The 25,242-nt window shown below is 37.9% G+C and overlaps 1 protein-coding gene across 10 annotated transcripts in view; it reads right to left on the reverse strand.

Annotated features, from left to right (window-relative positions):
* Positions 1 to 2,759: 2,759 nt before the first annotated feature.
* The window catches only part of LCORL (ligand dependent nuclear receptor corepressor like), an 83,044-nt gene continuing 60,561 nt past the window's right edge, over positions 2,760 to 25,242 (reverse strand). For 5 of the 10 annotated variants that reach the window (XM_062636442.1, XM_062636439.1, XM_062636436.1 and 2 more), the window contains 2 exons: positions 17,783 to 22,625; positions 2,760 to 3,871 (listed from right to left, as the gene is read on the reverse strand). In XM_062636442.1, coding sequence (XP_062492426.1) covers positions 3,812 to 3,871; positions 17,783 to 22,625 — 4,903 coding nt within the window. In that variant the 3' untranslated portion in view covers positions 2,760 to 3,811. Of the gene's footprint in view, positions 3,872 to 16,445; positions 16,502 to 17,778; positions 22,626 to 25,242 lie in introns of all 10 variants that reach the window. The other 5 variants (XM_062636446.1, XM_062636445.1, XM_062636437.1 and 2 more) reach the window with 4 other exon arrangements.

Here is a 25,242-nt window from a genome sequence, read left to right on the forward strand (position 1 = left end):
TAATTTTTTATGGTTTTAAATAATTTTAGTTACAAGTTTTCTCTCACCCTTACTCTCATGAGTGGTTTGCTCTTCTGCCACTGGACCAGCAGCAGTTGTTGAAAGTGTATCACTCTTAGTTTTGGCTAAAATGAGTTTCTAGGGAAAGCAGGAGCAATGAAAACTTGTAGTCTTCTCTGTGAATGCCTTCCAGTTTTGCCACCTTGTGTTCTGTTGTGTCTTGCCCCACGTGCAGGCTCTGTCTTTGGCATCTCAGGAATGCTGTAATGAAAAATATGAAGTTTCTCATTGAAGTCACCTCTCAATCTGTGTATGTCTCTGCTGTGACTATGGCTTCACTGGAGTGTATTGACAGAAGACAGACATTGATGCTGACAAACTGGAGTGAGTTCACTGGAGGCCCCTGTGCTGGTCATGGGGCCCTGTGAGCCCTGTTGGGAAAGGCTATGGGAGCTGGGCTTGTTCACCTGGCAGGTGGAACCAGGCTGTTTGTTGCATATGTTCAGAGGACAAAAAACAATGGGCACAAGCTGAAACTCAGACCAGAATATAAGGAGAAAAAGACTGTGGGACAGGTTGAGAACAGTTGGAACAGGCTGTGCAGGCTCTGTCCTAAGGCCTGACTAGCTGAAGCTCTGCACAACTTGCTCTGACCTCACAGCTGGCCTGCCCTTATGCAGGGTGTACAACCGTTGGCCTCGGTCTTTCTGTGCCTGAATTACCCTGTGATATTTTTCCAGACTAAAAACTTGCCCAGCAACTGGCATGTAATTTCCAGCCCCTCTGGGCTCTTCCTCTGCCCAGTGGAGGGTTTTCTGTGGAACAGAAAATTCATAGAATCATAGAATAGTTAGGGTTGGAAAGGACCTTAAGATCGTCAAGTTCCAACCTCCCTGCCATGGGCAGGGACACCTCACACCAGACCATGTCGCCCATCCCTCTGGGAGCGGGGGTGAGGAAGTGGGGGGAGTGAGCCAGAGGCTGCATGGTTCTGGAATTCTGGCTGGGCTTAAACAACGACAACACCTCACACTAAACCATGTCACCCAGTGCTCTGTCCAACCCGCCCTTGAACACCGCCAGGGATAGAGCATTCACAACTGCCCTGGGTAACCCACTCCAGTGCCTCACCACCCTCGCAGTAAAGAACTTCCTCCTTATATCCAATCTTCCCCTGTTTAAGTTTTACCCTGTTGTTACCCCTTGTCCTGTCACTGCAGTCCCTGTAGTGGCAATTTAGGTGTGTTCTGTCAAAATGACTTAACTTTTGAGGAGGAATGGCGGCGTTAACTGCAGGATGCTTGGATGTGTGTTGTGTTTTTCAAAGCTGATCATCAGCAATAATCGATGTTTAAAGGTATGCAGCTGACTTTCTCAAAAGTTGCCTATGGTAGCAGTAGGGTACACCCGAAGGTGATGGGAAGCCAAGTCTTGATATATCTTACAAGCTGCAGTGAAAAAATCTTGACTTGGTTAAAAAGAATAATGCTTTCTAAAATTCTTTTGCTGGTTTTTAGTGACTTCAATTCTATGGGTTGAAAGTACCCTAACTTCCTGTTTGCTTAGTTGAGGAATAAAAGCGTAATCCCCCAAATATTCTGAATGACTTAAAACTAGCCACTTTGTTGCTCTGAAGCAATTACTGTGCATCCTCCCTCCTTCTTCTGGTTAACCACAACAGGGTGTCCAACATGAGCCACAGTAGACTTAGGTTTGATTCCATATTAAATGATAAACCAGCAGTGGTCCTTTGTTGTCAAAATGATCCCATGGTTATTACTACACTAGTTTTTGTTTCTTAAAGCCAGTTTTGTGTTTGCTTTTGCTTGCTTGTCTGTCCAGACTACAGACAAAAAGACTTCCTGTTGGTAAATCTCCTTTAGCTGATAACTATCTCAAGAAGGGCAAGTGCTGCACCAAGCACACCTTTTTCTAGTTTTGTTGTTTGTCTGACTCAAAGCAGTGGTTACTGAGTTTGGGTTATGCCTGGATCTGCCTCCCTCTGAAACCATTTGGATTCATCAGCCAACTGAAACTCAGTATGACACACAGGAAGGGATAGCAATTGACTATTAAGTTAAGTTGACAAAACCAGGCAGCTGCTTGGGTGTGAGACATGTCTGTAATTAACAGAAAAGGTTCCAGTATTTACTTGGTCTTTTTTCCCTGAAAAAATCCTTGTGACATCTGCTTCAGGCACACAGACAAGAGACTGGGTTGACTACTAAGCACAGCTTGTGAGACCATTTATTTGTCCCTCTTAAGGGTCACCCTGGTCCTCAGGTGGGGCTCACTGAAGTCAACTCCAGTGCCTCTCCCCCAGTAAGTTCAATTCTTTTTGGCTTTCTTGCCTCAGAGAATCCAAATGCATTAAATAGCTGAGATACATAAAGACCCTTTAGACAGCGTGGTGTGGTGATGCATGTTTATTCTTTTAGCCATGTTCTGCACTGACCCTTCAGTGACTCAGTGTCCTTTTGGGATCTTGTGAGACTCACCAGAAACCACAACCTTTTTATTTCAGTTACTGGATAGCACACCTGCAAACCAACAAACTTCTGTAAAGACAAAGTGCATCTTCACTTTAAGAAAGATGATAATTTTAAGTGAATCCTTAAAAACTTTGTTTCATAGAACACAGTGTCTTCCAAGGAAACTGCCTTCTGGAAAATTGATTCTCGGCAAGGACAGGAGAGACCACTTATTAAGAAGTTGAATTAAGAATCCTCTACTCTAGCTATTGAATGTATGACTCCAGAAAAGAGAAATATATCATATGATTTTATTCTAACACTTTTTTATAGCTCTATTAATAATAATGTTTTGATGAATGAAGTACATGAACCTTGCCAAAGCTGATCTAAGCACGGAATGTCTACAACGTAGTTGGCTACAACCATTCGCTACTTCTTTGAGTAGAGTTCAAAATGTTGATGTTTACATTGAATTTCCAAAGTACACAGAAAAAAATGAAATAGGAAAAGCATTTACATCCATTTTAATTGGTGGCAGGCATAAATTCATAGAAACAAAGGGAGGAGAAAGACCATTTAGCAGAAACCTCAGAAAGTGCAGATACAGATTTGTTGAATGACAATCATTCAAGAGCTTCTCCCGCAGGCTCAGCCCATTCTTTTAGACATTATGCTCATGACACACTGTCACACAGACATTCTCAAGATGGGTGATGAAGATGAAAGCATACTGCAGAAACAACCTGGGTGTTTGGAACATTTCACTCTGTTGGTGAAGGAGATCTCACGTAATTTACCTTTTCACTGCTTTGCTTCGAGGTAGTCGGTCTCCACCTGTTACAGACTTAGTTTGAGTTGTTATTACCATAAATCTTTACATGGTGACCTATGCCACAAATTACATAATATATTAACTTTCGTGCACAAAAATAAACTTGGGAAATAATAATTAAAGAACATAGAAAAATCACAATACTATTAATGGGGAACATCTGATTCTGATATAAATTTGTACTGCAAGAATTTCATGATGGTCAGTTGTGAAACTTTACATTTAGAAAAAAGAAAGCATCAAAATGAATAATGCTAGTAATAAGAGAAAGCCAAATCACACAAGATCATTTCAAGATCAATGTAATGAATGCTTATTATTCATCAGAAAAAAAATAATCAGGAACAATGTATAAAATAATAGTGCAAGAACAGCTGTGATCTATTTATTCTCATCAGTTTTGAGATTTTGGTTAAAAACTTTACAGCTGGAGAGAGATGCTGCTGAAAAACTCAGATTCCACTCAGTGGGCTGATTAAGGCACGTCTTTATGGACTTCAAATGTTCAGTTTCTGTGTTCATGTCTATTGAATTCTGCGGCTCCGAGACTTTCACTTGTAGTGTGCTGTGAGAAAAGAAGTGGGGGTGGGGGTGGGGGGGAAAGAGACAAAGTTTAGTACATTTTCTTCTTCCTCTGCAAACAAACAAACTGGTGGTGGCAGCCTGTGTATTCTGTGGGTTTTTTCTGCTGTTTTACTGCACTATGGTTCAGAAACACTAAGATAGAACCTGACTGTACTGTGCTCTCCATGTTGTCAAAGTAGACGGGGCTTGTTCCTATTGAAATAGCATAGTCCTGGTGGTTGGCAGAGCCTGTCCCAAGCTCACAGTCCTGCTGATGCTGTTCCTCTGCACAGGAAGGGACTGGCCCTTCTTAAACTGTGTCCAGCTGACTACTGTAAAACCATAGACCAGGAACTGGGCAAGAACCTGGGGCTGGGTGGTTTTGCTGACACTGTTAATACAGTACAGCCATGAAAGAGTTGCTATATTGACAGTGTTTATTTTGTTTTAAATCTAGGAAAGTAAGTAAAGGGAAGAAAGGAAAGAAACCCAGCCCTTTGTGGGAATCACTGAACAGATGATACTGTGTGGACCGCATCATGCTCTCATTGTGCACATAGAATCACAGAATAGCATCATAGAATGTTTTGGGTTGGAAGGGACCTTAACAGTCACCTAGTCACGAGCAGAAACACCTTCCACTCCTGAGTTGCCCAAAGCCCCATCCAACTTGGCCTTGAACACTTCCAGGGATGGGGCATTTACCACCTATTTGGGCAACCTGGTTCAGTGTTTCACCATCCTCATCATAAATTTTTTTTTGTTAACATATAAAGCACTGTCATTATCTTTTCTCCATCCCTGCTACTTTTCTCTTTCCCTGCCTCCTTCCTGCAGTGATCTGTGCCCTATGTGCAATTCATTGTTTCTCACAAACCTCTTCAAAGATTTCAAGTGGATGAATGATGCAAAGTTGGAAGTATTTCTAATTACTGAGATGCTAAAAATCAAGTTGTATGTGTTGTAATTAAGGGCAGAAAGTAATGATTGTGCTATAAACTATCTGCACAGTTTCTCCTATCAAAGGCATGTTTAAGCAGCCAGAATCTCTCAGTGGCTCTTGTAGCATTTCAGGAAATCAGGTCCATCACAGTATGTTTAGGTGCAAAGTATCAAGGACTGAATCTGCTGAAGTATTTATAGTGTGCCCATGGGTGAACAGTCTAGCTGGGACATTCAGTAATCATAAGACTATAACCCAAAATACCTAGCTTGTGTTACTCGAATACTATTCACTGACTTTGATTATACTTCTTTCAATGTCATGGCAAGTAGGAAAGACAGCCTGTGTAACAGGTAAAGTCATTGTTACAGTTCACAGAGCATCTGAAATACGATTTCCATTCTCTTATATTTTAATGCAAGCTCTCTGGAAGGCCATGCGCCTTTCTCACAGGGTGGTGAAATGGGCATTTCTAAATTACCAACCCTAGCTCCTAACCCTCTGTAAGTGGGGTACTACTCCCATGCCCAGTATTTCCTAGTGTGCTTACTCTTCTGCCTCTCTCGTCATGTTTTTGCTTTGTGCTATTTTCCTTCATTCTTTCTGAGCTGCACATGCTCATGTTGCTCTAATCTGTCCCTTCCCATGGGAGACACAGAGTGCAAGCATAGGTGACAGGGAAGACTTCAGTCAGCAAGGTTACTTTCTTGAATTTACAGTTTCTTCAGACTTGAACTGTTGCCTTCACCACTATGCAGAAAGTCAAAGCCTTTTCTTACGGCCTTGGGATTAAGCGTGTGTTTGAGATGGTGCTAATGCTGACTGCTGCAGTCCTGCAGCCTGCCTCACCCCTACTGATTATGTGCTTTCTAGGCATGGCCAGGTAGCAAAACTTACCCTCTGAACAATCTACAGTTAAATGAAGTGAAGGCTGGAATGTTGTTACATTTGGGGATTTTGTTGCTGGTGTTTTGGGGGATGGTTTTTGTTTGTTTTCGTTTTGTTCAGGGTTGTGTTTGTTTTTTTTTGTGGTGGCTGTTGTTATGTCAAAGAACAGAAATGCCTCAGGAATCAAGAAACTACGAACTCTGCAGTAGTACATACCTATAACGTGCTTTAAAGAACAGCATTTCTACTGTCTTTAAAGTAGTAGCCACATAAACCTTGTTTAACAGTGGGCAAATGCCAGACAGAAAAAGCTAAAGGCTTGGGCTTCTCAAATGATTTGGCATCTTACTTATGTACACAAACCAGGAATTGTACTGTTGGTGTGGCCCATTTTCCAAACAGCACTGCTAGCTGTAACTATGTATACTAGGGCTTGGTGGAATTGTGACCATAATTCCTTCCCCTTTGCTTGGACTGCAAACACAGAGTGCTGTGATACCCCCAAGCAGCACTTTGCATAGCTGGTTCTCTCAGGGACTCTCCTACTCTTTATATTTTAGGTTTTGTACAGGCTTGGGTACCAGGTGTAAAAGGCAGGACTGAGGCTGCAGAAGTAGAACTGATATGCTGGTAGTTGTGCAGTCATTTACCTCTCATGGAAGAGCTCTATGAAACTCAGGAGTCTAGCATTTTAAGAGCATGCGTAAAAACAGGAACAGGGAAATGTTAAATTAATGTTTTCATCAGTTCCCCAGTATAGGTAACATCAACATAAAAAGCTCAAGTATTTTAAGGAAATTTATTTTTATCACAGTAAAAGTGGAAAACAGTAGGTCTGAGATCTGCACTAATATGTTTGTTAACCAAGAAGAACCTAGTCTTTCATCTTGCTTTTCACTTTTACCTGCAGCGATTTATTTCTTAGCTGTTGATGTAACCAGGCATGAAAATGGTGTATTTAGATAATTTTTTTTTAAAGCAGAGAATATAATTTAAGCATAACATTAAATAGAAGCAGCTGAATTTCTCCAGCCAGATCCATCAGCAGATTCTACTCTAAATTTTATTCCACTCTGCTTACAAAAGGTGCACACTGTGGCCCTCCTGTCAGGAAGACCTTCAGGTTACAGAAGCCAAGGAGCCTGCTCCAGCAGAGCCTGGAATGAGGCTGTGATACACCTCAGCTCTACAGCCTTCTGGAGTTCTCTGCTACCAACACTTGCACCAGTAAGAGGATGGAGGTCCCTTTATCTGTCCAGACAACAGGCAATGACTGGTTTATATAACAGTCTCTAAAAAGGTTAAAATTTGCCATTCTGAAGCCATCTGTTTACTATTCCAGCAATTATCATCTGCTTTGGTTTTATTCAGTTGGGATTGACTCAGTTCATCAGCTTCTGTGCATGTGATTGGTGGATGTCAGCTACTGAATCTCCTGTAACACTGAACATAAATTCCAGCCATGCAATATTCAATAGTTCTGCTTTCATTAGTGAATTTTAAGACAGGTCAACTGTGCTAACAGCCCAGTGAAAAGGAAGAAAAGAGTCTTTATTTTTTCAAATTCTTTGTATGATAAACTAGTGATATTTCTCAAAAACTCATGCTTTTCTTCATCTTTAAGTACTCTTGAAGTGCTGGCAACATTTACTGATTAATGTAAAAGACTTCCTATTTCAGAGTGTACAATAATCGATGTTGATAATTCTTGTCTTTTCTTAGAAAGTATATATATACACACATATATAAAAATGGAAATAAGGCTATACCTTTTTGATCTGAAACAATTGCAAATTAAAAATCATGTATCTCAGAGAGCTGAGGTGTGTGTACCTGCGGTCTGTTGCATGCTCTACATGACTGCTCTGTGAGTAAGTATATCTGAACAAGTGATGAGGTGGGAGGCACCAGGTACCACACTGAGGATGTGGACACACAGAGGTTGTGTACAGTGACAGGACACTCTGCTCTTGCCTTCCTTTGGATGCTGCTGAACCTAAAACCTATGGGCCTAGAAAACTGTCAGAGATGACTCCAGGGTTTATTTTTCATGTGTTGCTACTCAGCTCCCAAGTCACCACTATCCAATCATCTCTGCATTTACTATCCTCGAACAGTGTTGGAGACAGAGGCAATTACCTGTTTGTTATTCTAACAAATCACAGCAGACAAATTCAAATCGTGCCGGTGGACTCTGAAGTCCCATCTAGTCTCCCCTGGCTGAGCATGGTGTGTAAGTTTCCGGGCCTGCTAGGACCGAAAAGGATCATCTCTCTCCACAAAAATTTCCTCCTATCATTAAAGCAAAAGCAATTCAAGAGATGATAGGTCTTTGAATTCGACCTTCTACTAAAGCAATCAGCAAGGGGCCTTTACAGTCTTTCAAGAGCTGAAGAAAATCTTGTTCTTTTCCCCACTTCCAGATACACTGCTCGCATACAAGTATTTGTGAAATTTTGTTTCTTTCTTTAGTTTAACCTAAATCACTGTCAAGATAACAGAAGTGCTGACTAATTAATAGGAGGATGTGACAGCAATACTGTACGTGGTAGGCTGCCAAGCATACACACACATACAAGTATTCTTTTGAGCTTATATTCCATGCAGTTTGGCAATGCATTTTTCAGGAAAACCAGGAATTTGACACCCGCTGTATGAAAACAACAAAGTTGAGAAAACCTGGCTAGCTCAAGTCCATAGATTTGCTGAGTTAATCTCTGCCTACCATGTGTCAAGGCCACGCAGAAGAAACAAGAACAGGGATAAATGTTTCTTTCTGTTAGGCAACTCCTCAGCATTTCCCATTAGAGATTACCATCAAATGCTGTATTTGTAGGCTGTAAAATGACTATGAAACTATCACTGCAGGGTTATGTTTCTCTAAATCTTTTGCAACACTTATTTCATAAACACTTCTCTTTCCCACCTAGCTGAGGGCTACGGCAAACTGGTTTTTACCTTCCTGTCTGACAAAGATTCTGCAAACTGCACTGTTAAACACTGCCATCAGTGAGGTGCAAACTGGCAGCCTGGAAAGCTTAAGAGCATCGGTGAGATACAGCACTGATCTAAGGCTTTTACAGAACGGTTTAAAAAAATGCTGAGTAAGAACAGTAAAACTTCAGCAGCATAAAAAAAAATAATTTCTCTGTACAAAGCACTTAAACATTTCCCCAAAAAGAAACAGTGGAACAGATTAGGTTAAACCCCACAGCATTATAGTAGCCTTAGCACCCTTTCCAACAGAGGCTGATTCAGTAATGCAAGGAACATTGAAATGAAAGTAAACCAAGCACACACAGATATATTATCTCTAAAATTTAACTCATTGTTTCCACAATGCTCAAATGCAACAACAAAAATCTACAAAGAAATCTACAAAGAAATTTTTTACTGTCTTGTTTCAGTTTGTCAAATGGATTCTTGTTGTAATAAGAAATAGTTTGTTTTTTTTTTTTTTCAGCTGAGTGGATGGAATCCTATTTGGGAATCTGAGAGAAAGAAATGCCTTGGAAATAGACAATGTGCTCAACTAGATCAAAGCAAGCTGGGGAGATAAGCAATATGCAGGAGGCTTTTAAAAATTAGCCCTAAGAGCTGGATTTGACACAGTTGAACTACTGAGACAAATAGAACAGTACACAAGGAGAAGCAAGACTTGGGGGGAACTGAATGTAGACAAAAAGACAAGGTAAGAAGTCAGAACCAGTAGTCCCAGACTGAAATGATGGTGAAAAAGTTGCTTTTGGTCTTCAGCACTAACTCAGAAATGTTTTTCTTGGTTTGAGGGGGAAAAAAAAAGTGTGGGAAGAAAGGAAATAGATACGAAATACATATGAAATACATGAGAAAGATAACTGAAAGAGGCTAGGAGGAATTTGCTGAGCACTTGTGGAACATCAGTGAAAGAGATCTAAGACAGTCTGACAGACTTCTCGCTCTTACTACAAATCTCTTACCAGGTGAAAGAGATAGGATGGAGCAGCAGAAGTACACAATGAAAAAGATGCAGCACAAAACAAAACAGGGAAAGAACCCGGGCTGCACACATTCTGCTGTGCTCCTGAGAGCATGCTTTGACATTCACAAACGTACTGCTTGGAAAAAAGCTGATGCATGATCTGAAAATCAATTAAAGGAGAGCAAAGGATGAAGAGAGGACGCAGATGAATGTGGAACAACTGGAGGGTATTAGTTTGGATGGTCTGAACAGTGTTTCAGAGCTGGTTCCGAATAAAATCAAGGAATAAAAACTATGGTGTGAAATAAACAGCAGTTCAGCAGGACCATGGCACAGTACCAATGCAGGTTGGGCAGTTCTTTCACTAAGACATAGCGTCGTGGTTTAAGCCCAGCCGGCAACCCAGACCCACGCAGCTGCTCACTCACTCCCCTCCCCCTCCTTTCCTCCCCTGGCTCCCGGAGGGATGGGGAGGAAAATCGAAAGAATGTAACTCCCATGGGTTGGGATAAGAGCAGTCCAGTAACTAAGGTGTAACACAAATCACTACTGCTACCACCAATAAGAACAATGATAATGATGATAAGGGAAGAGAATACAACTGCTCACGGCCCGCCAACCAATACCCAGCCCGACCAGAGCAGTGATCTAGTCCTTCCGGGTAACTGCCCCCACTTTGTATACTGGGCATGATGTGCTGTGGTATGGAATACCTCTTTAGCTAGTTTGGGTCAGGTGTCCTGGCTCTGCTTCCTCCCGCCTTCCCCTCCTCCCTGGCAGATCATGAGACTCAGAAAGTCTTTGGTCAGAGTAAACATTACTGAGAAACATCTAAAAACATCAGTGTTATCAGCTCTGTTCCCAGGCTGAAAGTCAAAAGCACAGCACTGCACCAGCTACTAAGAGGGAGAAAAATGACTGCTACTGCTGAAGCCAGGACACACTGGCAGCTATAGTGAGTCACAGATGAAGCACAAGCACAAGTATGTTGGTGTGAAAATATAAGTATCATGATATACAAGAAGCAGTGGGATTGCCAACACTAGCAGAGAGCCAATGCCAATGATGGGAGCTGAGCTGTTATGAGTGGTCAGACATCCTGCTTGGGCTCGTCAGCCTCCCTGAAAAAGTGTGCACACTTTCCATGCTCCTGTGAGAGAGGAAAGAAGGCAGAAAGCTGCAGGGAGAACACAGCCAGCCTGACTTACTAAAGCGAGTAATGTAGAAAATAACATTGACAAAAATCACACATGGAGAAAAAAAAATTAAAAGTGAGCATTTAGATGAGAAGAGTTATTCAGCTGAAAGCTGGCAATCCAATAAGGAGTGAAAAGAAATAACAGATGGAGGAGATATGAAAACTGAAGTAATTCAAGATGATACCTTATGCATTATAAGGAGAAGAAGGAGAGAGATGTGTCTCAAGAACAGCATTATTTTATCAAGATACACTGCAACCACTCAAAACAGTGTTTTGAGTCACAACCTGGTTAGGAACCTGATAAAAATGCATGGAGTACATTTGAGTTATTGCTCAGTTACAAAAGATTCAATATTTTATTTGAACAGTAGTGAAATAATATGTATTTTCTTTTCTAGATTTTTATACAGCACCATTAAAAAAAACTCCTTACAAGCATCAAAGTAATTAAAAAATTCCAATTAACATCTCAGTTGGGACCTCAGTCAAGGTTTTCTCTTCAAATGGTGCATTAGAAATGTTCTCAGTACATATCGCTATACATATATATATATAGTTACAGGTCTATAAATCATACATTTCTATATACTTGTATTTGTTAAAAAAAAAATAAAAATCAAACCCAACAACAACAAACTTTGGTTTCCAAATCTTTTCTTCTGATTTATTTTAAAATATCTAATAATATATTTTAAATAACTAGGAAGTAAACTTTGTTAATGAGGACTCCATAAACTTTCTTTGTCAGATTACACACCCAAGAAGACCATCATGTTTTACATCACATTGAACTACAATGCATGACATCATCTCAAAGACCATGAAGAGCAGAACTGTCAAGCTGTGATGTTGCAGTGGTGTGTGAATTCGAATGCAGAATGTTGCTCTTAAAATCTTGGACATCCCATATTGAACAATTTCCATTCAGTTACATCATCCAATTATTTGTTGATCATTGCAAAAATATCTGGCTAAATTAGAACCTGAAGGCTGTCAACAGCTTTCAGAAACAGTGTTGGGAAACCGTCAAGATTCAAGGCCATTTGAAAGCGCAGAGTCTCTCTTTTTTCATATTGACCATAGGAAACACCTTATGATAAGAAAATGCTGTTCTTAAAATATGGCAAAAATCTTCTTTGAATCAAATTAATATCCAGCTACCAAATGAATACACGGAAGAAAGAACATAAAAAAAGAAAAATTACATCTACTAAAAGTTTACTTACATTTGAATCACAGTTTCAGGTAAGTTACTAAGACTCAGCACCACCCTGTAACACCCTGCAAATAAATGTTTAGACTTTCTCCTAAAATACTTTGGAATAGTACAAACATTTCTATTGTTTAAACAGTATCTTTAAGGCACAAATGCGTAATTACAGCAAGACAAAAGGACACTGCTAGGAAAAGCATAAACAGTGAATAAATGTGGCATTATATTTGGCTTGAAAAATCTGAAGAAGGTGCTGAATCATCAAATGACAGACTAGAACTTTCTTTTGCTGGAGTGAAAGAGGAATTCGGGAAGGAAACTCTACCCAAGAATACATTCAACAACAGCCCAGCCATCTCACACCATTTTAAATCTTACCCTCGATTCTGGAACCAGAATCTGAACTTCTTGAATGTAACTTACTCAGTTGTTTTGAATGTAACTTTGGGCTTGTTCAGCCTGGAGAAGTCTCAGGGGTGACTTTATAACAGTCTTCCAGTACCTTAAGGGCCTACAAGAAAGCTAGGGAGAAGGGTTTTTACAAGGGCATGTAGTGACAGTGGGGAATGGCTTTAAGCTGACAGAGGAGGTTCAGCTGAGACATTAGGAATAAATTCTTCACTATGAGGGAGGTAAGGCACTGGAACAGGTTGTCCAGAGAAGCTGGGGCTGCCCCATCTCTGGCAGTGTTCGAGGCCAGGCTGGACAGGGCTTTGAGCAACCTGGTCTAGTGTGAGGTGTCCCTGCCCACGGCAGGGGGGTTGGAACTAGATGATCATTAAGGTCCCTTCTAACCCAAACCATTCTGTGATTCTATGAACTAACTGGAGATTGTAGTGTAACAAATTTTAGCTTTACAAAAATCTGGTGAAAGAAAAGAAAACACTACTAGCTTTAGCATGTAAACAATACAGGAATGCAAACTAAGGCGCAGTACACATGCCTCTATAAATTAAAGCATCTTTCTTGAACAGAATATTTTCGCAGAGTTCTACACCAAAATGTGGAATTGTTTCAGTATAGTGAACTGCTTTGTGATGGTCAGACTACATCAACACTTCATTTACAAAATTACAAATTTGATTGACCTCTATCCTTTTCTAACACGAACTGAAGCTCTGCTTTAAGCTGTAAATTCCTAACAGAAAAAAGGATTTGAAAAGGGATACGTAGTTTTCATATTTTCAGAAGCACTAGGCAGGCCTGGCAAACCTGTTTTCTCTTCTAGAGAACAGCTTAAGCATAAAGACAGAAGCCTGTCTTTATTTATTCAGTTATTACCAGTTCTTTCTTTAAAGCTGAATAATTTAACCATTTCCTCAGGACTGAGGACAAATAGGAAAGCATGAGTATGGGTTTCTCAGTTTTTGAGGAAATAAAAAAGAAAATAAACCAATACTGAATGAGGAAAAAAAAACCCTCTTATGTTTTAAATTGTATATATAAATCCCACACAAAGGCTTATTGATCATGACACTAAACTACTGAAATTTCCTTGCAGGTAAAGGAAAAAAAAGACTTCAGAGTAGAGTTCTTTGACTCAAACAAGCAGAAGTATAAATCCTTAGCTCAGAACCCTCAAAAGAACCAGAGGAACAGCATACGCTAAGGCAAGATGCAAATGACGACAGTTTAAACCCCAAAAGTACCCAAGCTTTATGCACCTCACACTAGATCACATAATGGGAGAACAAGACAAGGGAAAGACTACATAATTTGATTTGGCAAATGGAATTCCAGAGTGTAAAACAAGATGGAGTATTAGGCTGTGGTATTAGAGCTGCTGATGTTGCATTAAGGGGAATGAGGCAGAGACCATTAAGTTCATTTAATTTATTATATATGTGTGGCCAACTGTATATCAAGTCTACCTTATTTGCTTTTATACTGCATTAAAAACAGCCCACTTACTGAGTAGAGTCGTTCATTTCAATATTGGTCCTGTATCTTCTATTAATTTTGTACCTTTATTTTATGGCTGTCTGTGAAAAAGTAGCTTTGTCTGGCAATTACAGTTATGAACATTTCTATCTACTTACTCTGCATCACAGGTGAAACTTACTCTGGTGAAAAACTTTTGTGAAAAGAGCTAAGACAAAGCTGTTGAAAAGGTTTTCTCAAAATCAACAGATTTAAGACTGTTACACTAAGTCTCTTTTGCATTTTATGTAATCTTTTAAATTTGTTCCATGCTAGGAGTATAAAATGTGCTACTTTATGAAAGAGAAAGCCTAAGAGACTTGCTAAAAAACAGTTGGTTTTGTCACTAGATCAAAAACTGATGTCTTCTACAGTAGTAGGAAAGCGATTCACATTGTAGCCTTATCCTTACTGGTCTGCACTACGACAAGACAAATAAGCAACAATAGGGGAATATTAATGGCATACTAATATAGATGTGTAGAGTTCACAACATTTTCCCTCCCAATTTTAAGAAAATTTAGTCTTGTCTTTTGTCTTATTAATATAGTTGCAGTTTTAAGTGCACAATCGAGAATAATCAGACTCATGAAGATACCAAGTTTTCATAGTTAGATTCCTAACTCTTGCAGTCAACTTTGAAACGATTACAAAGATTAGCAAATTCTCATTGTAAGTACTGCACTAACTTGATCTCATTAGAGATAGCATTTAAAGCCAGCATTCAAATATAATGAAAAATCAAAATTGAAAATTTATATTCTCTACCAACAAATACAATTGATTTTCTCTAAAAATCCAGACTACTGGAGAAAAGCCAAATTATAATGGAGAAAATTATTTTAGATGAAGAAAATATCCTAGCTTCAAGTGATTAGAATTGATTTTAGAAGCTTTTCTATGTGAACTCCCACCCTGACACAAAGGGTACGTAAACAGGTATGTGATGTCATCACAGCCTACAGTTCTGCCTGCTACTGTAGTAGGTCCACAGCCTCCTTTTGCATCTGTGATAAATCCACACCCTCAGAAGATTTTTTAAATACTCAGTACATTGTGAGTTCCTAAAATGGAGTCTTTTATAGTGTTCTATTTTACTGTTGAATAATAGTTTCTCTTGTTTCAGCTTGGTTCTCTTGAAGACTTTTGGCCAAGTCCAAAGCAATAGAATGTGTTCTCCAGTGTTACAATGAAACACAATGAACCACTCTCATGGAAGGAAAACATGAATGCTTTCCTAAAACCAGGCTTACATAATTTTCTTTGCCATCACAGAGGATAATAATGTTTCACTTTAGAAATTAATATGGTCAGAACACTGAATCTGTGTTCAGTAAAAGGGAACCATCCCCCTACACATCAAACCCATTGTTGAAACAGTTCAAAAGTCATGTGGACCAATGTATCTACCAGCCACCTTATCTCCAACAAAAAAGGCATTATGAAAAAGTGATTAACTCCCTTCTGTTGCTACAATGAGTACATGGCTAATTCTTGTTGCTTGGTACTACCTTGAGCCGTGAGAACTCAAATGCTTTATTCCCACTTGCACATTCTAGCATAAACTGAGTATACATAAAAATTTGTTAACAGTGTTCTGCCTACCTGCCACAATGCTTCACAATAAAACAGCATCACAACACCTTTTTCTTTCAAGCATATTCGGTAAGACACCAAGATCAGTTAAAACTTGAAGAAAAACTTTAAATATTGACCATAAATGTGTAATAAGAACATTTCAGGCGTGACAACAGAACAATGATACAATTTATGATACCACATCAACAAAAACACAGTCTAAATAACATAAAAATGAATAATGATGTTTTCTTGTGCATTAAACTTCCAAATGCAGGAATTACGTCTGAAAACAGGTGCATGCACAGCCAGAAATCATGTTCATTCTTTTTAGCCAGCAGCTATACTTTAGACTAAAAATGCTTATATGATTTCCTTGGCTAGTGCAGACCGTACACAATGTTGAACCAACGTGCCAAAACGAGACACCCTTTTCCATGTCAGACAATCCCCCAGTACTGCAATAGTACCCCTGAAAAAGATTTGGGTTACAAGTGTAGAGAGAATTCCAGAATCATCATTCTTTGTCTTTTAACATTTTGTTTACCAGTGAACTTTCTAAAGACGACAACTGATATGAGAAATTATGAATAAAAGCAAAAGTAACAAAAATTGTAAATGAGATAATGTAAAATATCAAAATAGTTATCAGATTTCCTAAAGATCCAAAACTAAAGGAGGAAAGTTATCAGGTAAATAAAACTGAGTCCAAATTAAAACTGAGACCATATCACAGTAATAGGTCTTGTATTGCCACAGCAAGAAAAAGTTTAAATATTTGAATGCAAAATTTTCTTTACTACAGTCTAAATTATGAAATAAAACTATGAGAGAGCTCTTCATTTGCAAAACAGAAACAGAGAGATGTTACCCTTTCCTTTTCTAGGCCTGGCTCTTACAGCAGTCTTGTGTCAAGGTTTGACCTTCCTAAAAACAAGATTTGTATGTTGAGTTTAGCTGCGAATCAGTGAACTAAAATACAAAATCGTAATCTAAAGATAAAAAATGCTGTATTTTGGAAAAGCAGGGTTATGTTGAATGAGCTTAATACAAAGAATTTTATCTATCAAATATAGCGTAAAAGAAATAAAGTATACAAGAGCCACAATGTTGTTTATACTACAACTTAAATAAACTTTTCAGTTTATTATCAGAGAGTTTTCTATAAAATATAATACACAAAGGCAGACATAAGGTTTTCCTCTGGTATTTTGAAGAGTTTTTCTATTTCTTTGGGCAATATAATCAGACTAGCTAACAGATTATTGTTTCTGTAAATTAATACTTCTGCACTAATTTAATTCCTATTGTAGATTTTTTCTTTCACTTGGTGAGTATTGCACGAGACTTCTGTTTAAGGAGATCTCTTCACCCAATAGAAGAAATAATTTCATAAGTGTACCCTCCTTGTAATAACATAACAGCCTAAGATCACACTTGTACTGCAATGTATTGTAAATATCTAGCTTCAAAAATGGATTTAATTTCACACTAGCCTAAAGAGTTTCCAAGCCAATGCATTTAGCATAGTAACTGTGTATCATACTTGTCTAGCATAATTTTGCATTTTAAGTTGTTCTGCTAGGATTCAGTGGGCAAACACTTTATAGTCATCAGATTTCACCTGGCAATGAATGGATACTAAAACAAATCTCTGAATGACTACTTATCAGAAGTACATAGTGCGATTTCTTAACATATAATTATAAAATCACTATTGATTTACATTAGAAAACATTCAGTGATGACTTTTTTTAAAAAAATTCAATACACTGAATTTCTGCTTCATTTTCATGATTTACCCTTCCTAAAAATATGAGAAACTACATAGTGGAATGAAATTCAGTTCCTTTTGAAACCAATAACCAGTTGTGACTGAGTTCAGACATGTCAGAACTTGATTTGTAGTATGAGCTGTTTTAAGTTAGCTCTTTTCCTTCTATCTTGGTGCATTATAGTTGTAATAGAATGTAACACACCTACTGTAGCTGAAATGTTCATGTAAAATATTACATACATTTTAAAATTCCACTTTTCTGCACTACTCTGATGCTATGCAATGGTTAATTTCATGATGTCGCTGAAATTAAAAGGAGGATCATGCAATTAAAAAAAAACAAAACAAACCCAAAGTGCTTAGTTGTTTGACTTCTCTAATTCCTTAAGACCATAATTTTAAGATGAAGGTGGGAACAGGAACTTACCTACTTGGTACTTTGAGTAATAAGTTGCCATTTGTCCTCTACTGCATGACTGTCTCTTATGCCTTTTCCTTATATGTGTATCAGTGGTCTCCCATTGTGGACTTTTTCTTTTATTTATTCTGATAAGAATTTCAGAATTACCAGCAGGATTATCATCATGGTTTACACCACTAAATTTTGAGCTGTGAAACTCGTCATCCAGCCTTTCAGTCACTTTAGAAGAAACAGATCCTTTAGATGTTTCCATTTCATTTTCGTGTTTCTTTAATGCATTTTGTTTAGTAGAATGGGACCTCAAAAGAGGATGTCTTTTTTCTTCCATATAGGCCTGAGTACTTTTACTTTCAACAGCTTCAGGAGAATAAATGACATTATTTAACTTAAATGAATTGTGCTGCTCAATATTGTTGATTTTTTTCAGAAATATCCTACAATCTTTAAAGGTTTTGGCTTTCCAAGTATTTTGAAACAATTTATCTTGGCTTTGTTCTTTTCTAACATTTTGTTGGCAACAAACAGTTCCATTTGTCTCTGCATGTGACTTAAGTATATTTGCTAAACCAGGATGTGGGTTAAACTCAGAAGATCCCATCATCTGTTGAACAAATGCATCTCTGGCTTCATTTTCAGTTGGTATGAGACTACTCTGAGATTCTACCAAAGTCTGAGTGGGCTGGATTTCTACTGTACTTTTTTCCTCGAGCTTGGGCATTTCACCATTGGTTTCCTCACTTGTACTTTTAAACAACTGGCTTTGGCAAAAGAACTGCAAATTTTTCTTTTTTGATTTCCAGCCTCCAGGAGCCTGGTTATAGAGCTTTTTCATCTGTCCCCACCTATCACACCGTAGCTTCTTAAACTCATTTCTTTTTAATCTGGCTAATGTGAAATTACTTTTCCTGCTTAAGACTGGAGACCTCACAATATTATGGAGTATCTGTAATTTCCCTGCTGTTTTGGAAGGTGAGGATAGTGCAAACTTTTTAAAGTGCTTTCTGAAAGGGCAAGTATTAAGATCAGACTGTTTAGCTTCCATCTTTATCTCTCTAGTACTAACTACTTCTAAAGGATTGCGAGCATTTGCCTTTCTCACTAGAGAGAGAGACTGTGTTTCTGTAGTTTGCATAAACCAGGTGCAGAGTTCATTCATGTTACACTTTTTCTGAAAAAGCATTTTTATAGGTGATGTTTCAAGTTCTACAAGGCAGGAGTCTAAAGGGTTTGACATTTCAGTATCACAGTCTTGTTCAATGGGATCCCTTTTTTCACATGCACATTTATCAAACTCATTTCCCCCCACTCGCAACCAGGTATTAGTTATCCGCTCAAATCTATTGTTTAGTTCTTCCAACAAAGTGTCACTTGAAGTGGAAGTAGGCCACCACCTGAGAGAAGGATTAGATGAAAAAATGGGATCCGATGATACTTCATTAATGGGCCCGAACTCACCATCCTTAAGATCCATTTTTACATTTCCTGAATTTCTCAGTTCTGAGGTATCTTTGGATGCTGTGCTCTGATTTGATTGCCTATGTTTTTCTGTTCGATCTTTAGCTTTTTTCAAATGGAGTTTGTAAGATTTATGTAGTAAGGCACTTCTACATGTAAATGCACTAGAAGATGCTAATGAATGTAAAAAATGCAGCGAGGGTTTTCTGTCTCTAGCAGAATGTCTCGATGGAATTTCATGTTTTCTTGACACTGTTGTAATAGCACTGTTTGTTTCATCCTCTCTAGAATCTTTCTGCATGCTCATTACTTGACCCATGTTATTGCACAGTTGATTTTTCCTCTCCGGTGGTAAATTTTTTTCTAACACACTCTGCTGTTGCAAAGGAGGCAAACAGTTGCTAATACTCACTTTTCTTTCTTGAGGGGAAACTCTATTAACAGTCACTGATATGCCGGAGATTTTTACTTTTGCTGGCCTGCCAGGTTTACGAATGGTGGTTAGCGGTTTCTTAATGGGCCGTATAATATTGCTGCACGGATGTGGCGATGTTAGGTTACTCTTGATAGGTCTGACATAGTCATAACCAGAGACCTCGTTTTCAGTAGAAGAATTTTGTAAGGCTTTTACTATTTCCGTAAAAGCATTTTCAGTTTCCACATTGTGCGTCACTTTGCTGTGGTCGTTAGCAAAATTAGAATCAATATGCTGTGTGGGCAGAATACTAACTACATTTAGATTACTTTCAGAAACATGTCTCTTAGTTCTTCTTGACCTTCCAAAAACAACTGTCACAGTAATGTTTTTGTTGCTGTTAACTTCTTCCATTACTCCTGCATTCAAGTTGGTACTTTTACCATCACTACTAAGTTTAGGTCTAGGTTCTGTGCTTTCAGTCATGTCTACTTTTGGTTTAGGAGGCCGTCCAATAGGTCTCTTGACCTGCTTAATAACTTGAGGACCTATTTTCTTTGGTCTACCAGGTTTTCTTTTTAAAACCAATTCACTGCCACTGCTTGATTTCTCCACAACTTCCTCATTTTGTTTTGAGTCATTTAAGTTAGTTTGACCAATTGGACAAGAGCTTGTAACTGCTTCTGCATAAACACAACTTGACTCCTCCTTGGTCTTATTTTCACTGTAATCACAGTCCTTGACACAGATTGCATGAGAAAGATCTCCTGTGACCTGTTTGTCTAACAAAGTGTTTGAGTGCCCCTGAAACAAACAAATATCTGTGCTTCCTTTTGAAGATGCAGCTGCAGATGTCAAAGTATACTTGACTCCTTCACTACTATTAACCTCTGAGACAAACATAAGCTTAATAGGACTGGAGTAGTTTAAGGGAGGTGAGATCTCCCTAGCTTCAGAAGTTGTATTTAAATCCCCATTGTTGGAAGCTGAACTGGATGAATTAAAGGTCAGAGATTTCAAAAGACTGTCATTTATTTCTTGATGTATAACCATTTCTTGTTTGTTTGTTGTCACGCACACTGTTTTGATTTTACTGCTGCTTGGCACATGTGAATGTGGAAGGAAGCTTTGTCCTTTGCATCTCATTTCACTCACAGTGAAAGGCAAGTCTCTTCTAGCACCTAGGTTCATAACCTGTTCATACGTATTAAGTTTTTGACTTATTCTGTAGCTATCCGAGTAGTTAGTCTTTCTGGCTAAGCTTATTGTATCTTCTAAACGCTGTACAACAACTTGCAGATTTGTGTCTCTCACAATTTTGCTTATGTCACTGTGTCTTTCAGCTTGAGCATCTTCATTTAGTTTCATTTTTTCCAAACTTTCGAAAGAATTTTTTGCATTGTATGACTTTCTAAACACAATATTGTTTGTTACATACACAGAGTACCATCCAGGAGGCACAATGTTACGTTTAGTTCTGCCCAAGATCTCATTACTCTCATCCTGTAGAGGAATTTGACCAGTCTCATTTAAGGTTGCACAATCTCCTTGCATTTTTGCAGGTTTCGCCTGTCTGGCGGCAATAGTGCTGTTTTCTGAAAGAACTAGAAATCCAGAGCTCGTGTGAAAATTAGTAAGAGGTAGTTTGAAAGACTCTGTTTGGTGTAGCGGAAAGCACCTTGGTTTGGTTTGGCAATTCATGCATGGGTTATTTTCAAGATGTTGCAAAGCCTCCTCTTCTATCACAGTAAAACTGTGTCTTTTATTTGGATATATCTTATCAATTTTTTTGGTGGATTTCTTTGCAGTTCTCTCAGAAATTGCTTTTTTTCTTACAAGGGTTTCATCAAGGCTTGCAAGCTCCCTCTTGATTTGCAAAGACTGTCGTCGAATGAATGGTGAATCAGGAGAATTATACATTGAAAATAAAGTTTCCTGACGCTTGCGAAATCTTGTTTGGATGATTTTATTTTCCATTTGTTTATCATGTTGGCGAAGTAACTCCTTAAAGCTGTAATCACTTGCCTTAGCATTATGCAAAAGAGAGGTTATGAACTCTCCTAATTTGACATCGTTTTCTGGTGCCCTGTCACTGCTAGAAAGTTTTACAAGATTTGTTGCTATATCTGTAGTGTCTATTGATTTTAGCTTTTCATTAATACGGTCCATTAAATCTTCAAAAATGGCAGAATGTTCACCTTTGTCAGCCTTCTCAGGATTTATATAATTGTTGCTTTCTTGGTCTGTTGATAGCAACGTTGTCTCTTTTCGTTTGCATGTTTGACTCTCATATTCAAATTCTCCATTGCTTCCTTCAGCTGGCAAGAGGGATGGAGGCTGGTTGATAGAGATTTCAAGCTTGTTGTTGTCTAAAGTTGGGAAATCTATAACTGATCCTTCCAATGCTTCAAATTCTTTACTCTGTACAGGTGATAGTGGAGGCGGTGATGGGCTGCGAGATCTATTTGAATTTTTAATGCTGTTCAAAAGATCACAGTCCTTGGTTGAATATGCACATGCTGTTGTTTTCCCAGAATGCCGGTGGTAATTTTGCAGCTGTTCAGCACAATACTTATGAGAACTACATGATTTGTTCACCATTGTCTTAAGACATCCAATTGCTACAGCTTGGCGTGACAAAGAATGGAAATCTTTAATACAGACAGACAGAGGTGGTAAACAAGTGTTTGGTCTTTGAGTTTGTAAACAGCAACTTTTTGTCAGCATATGTCCATTGCAATTACAAAATGAAATGTGAACATCCTCTTCAGTAAGGGAACTGGGAGTTTCAGAGTGGACCAAATGTGTTTGCTTGCAACTGCAAGCTATAGGAAAACTTTCATCTTGTATTAGGAATTTTAACATAGCCAAAGTCTGTTGCCAGTGATATGAACAAAAAGACTCCAAAACTTTGCTTAATGTTGATTTTCCTTTTTGAAAATTAGCTGTTTCCTCTGAATTTGCATCAGCTGTTGAGCTTGAACTGAAAATGAAAACAAATCAAAACAAAATATAAATTACAGTAAAACACCGTATCTAATGTTTGTTATAATGGTAACTGAAACCTAAAAACGTGAAGTTTGCAAAATAGTTCTGTTCTATTTGCACTATTTGATCTTACTTGCAAGTGTCACTAGCAACAATGTTCATCTTATCTATTGCAGTGCTAGTCCTACCATAAGAAAAATCATCAGGAAAAAATTAAGGGAAAAAAATAGTTTGAAATATAGCTTCCGATATCTAAATGTAATGAGAATAAAGTTAACTTTCTGATTTTCAAACTACCTTAATCATCAATGATGGAAAACCTTGCCAGGAACCAAGGGAGTTTAATATTACTTCCACGCCACAAAAGCGAAGCACAGAGAGGGTAAATGACTCGCCTAGGGTCCCAGCTCATGGTTGTGGCAAAGGCAAGAACAGATCCCTCTCTCCCAGATCCCACCCTAAGATATTCACATAGCAAAGTTTATTAAATGCTCTTCAGGATACTCGTAAAGATCCTTTTAAAGACATCTTCTATTGATATATTTGTTTTTTCAAGAATGCTTAATGGGCTAACAGAAAATTGTAAAGAATAGCCACTTGCTACTGTTATTCTTTGCATATAAATGTTTCCCTTCGGGTTTTTAAATAAACTGCAGTGGTGCATCACAGGCTCTTCATTGCAATTTACTACACACATTTGGATTCCTTCATTAAACAGAGATAATCACCAGTGGAATAATTAACTTCTGTGATAAAAGTTAATATCCTTTAAATCTCAAATACAGGGTAGGCCTATATCTAAATAAGACTTCTGAGCAGTTGTTCTCAAAGGTATTAACTCAAAATAAAATCACTCATAAAACACTACCTTAACTATTTAATGAATTTCTTATAAATTAAAACTAATGTCACTACTTACCTAATAAAACATTTATATTGAAAAGCTGAAAATTTTCCATGGCAAAAATTAATACAGATATTTTTTCAATTAAATACAAAATCCTTATTGCTGAATAGCAACTATCAACAGATAGTTAACACCTAACTCAAATGTTTAAGTGAAACCAACTGCATAAGTAGAAAATATTATAAGAATTCTGTTTTAGAAAAGTATGTATTGTTTAAACATATCACCAAACTCTGAACATGACATTAACTTTTTGCCTTGCTATTATCTTGTGTAATTTTTTGCATTTAAGCCTGACATTTGGAAAAAGAATCATTTTGATTTGGTCTACAATTGTATTATCAAAGAAGAAACATTTAAAATTTCTATAAAGTTACCTATTCATTAATTTGCTCATACCCAATGTTACTGGCATCAATAATAACTTTAGCTTAAAGTTTTTTACTGGAAGTTACATACAGAAATTTGTACTTTTATTGTCTCATGTGGATTTTAAAGTTTAGAGCATAAAACAAGTTAACTATGCTTAATAATTCCTCATGTTTTTTCCTTCGCCTGTAACACTTAGTATGAAATGATATATATTAGAAATTAAGCATTTAGATGATACTAACTCATAAAAGCATCAGATAATTGTGAAGGCCCTAGTTGAAATTGCAATTATGTTTAAAAACTTAAATAATTGAAGTATTAAAAAGAAAAAAACTCTCTTTACACTTTCAATCCAAAGTAAACCTCACTGTCAAGATTTAACTGGTTTGAGACACTGCTTTACTGAGAAAAGTCTGAGCGTTACTCCATCCAACCACCTCAGGAGTCATGAGGTGTTGAAATGTATTGCTACACTTGTGAAATCAAAGCTTATTCTAGTAATACAATTATGGATAAAAACTAATTCCCCTCCCATCACTGCGACTTCAGTTAAATAATGTTTTGAAAGGCCAGATAGAGAAAAAAAAACCACCCAAAACAAAACCAAAAATCCCCCCAAAACATGGCACTAGAACTTCAATATTTTGCTTGTAAATCTCAGTAAATTTGTTAGGTACTAATCTGGAAAAAAGATGGCTATTGTACAGTCTTTTCAGACTCCAGGAAGATATCTCTCTAGACTCACAAGGTATGTATAATGGAGTTTCACTGGAGAGCTTTAATAGGACCTGTTTTCATAACTGCTACTTAAAGTATGCTCACTGGTGGCAGAAACTTTCAGAGCACTAAGGCTTTCTCAAAGTCAGTAACCAAAATTTCCGAAGGCCTCGGAACTGCTCTGAATTTGCTATATGGAGATCAACCTGTTGTATAAAGTAATATCCTGGTTATCACACACATACTGGACATTCTTCCAAAATGATTTCTTTTCAACTTATCATAGCCTAATGTCTATAACCTGCTTTCCCTTAATGTGTGTTAGTTTCTAAAGCTGACAGACAACTTCAGCTATTCTACTGCAACAGCACCCCACTCCACATGTTCTTCCAAGTTTATGAAAACACACCAACTCCTTACTCTGTTATCATTTTGGGGAACAGCTTACTATGCAAACAAATTAAAGCAATAAAGCAACTTATTTCTTTTAAGTGTCTCTCTGTAGAGCTGTCAATATACTTAAATTTTTAGGAGCTTTTCAATAAAATTATGGAATTATATTTCAGTTTCCTGTAATTGCTGCCTATAGTGGTTTTGATTTGTGTCATCATACAGT

Source organism: Pezoporus occidentalis, unplaced genomic scaffold (genome assembly GCF_034315485.1).
Source record: "Pezoporus occidentalis ecotype Australia unplaced genomic scaffold, CSIRO_AGI_Poc_V1 ctg48, whole genome shotgun sequence".
NCBI classification, from domain to species: domain Eukaryota; kingdom Metazoa; phylum Chordata; class Aves; order Psittaciformes; family Psittacidae; genus Pezoporus; species Pezoporus occidentalis.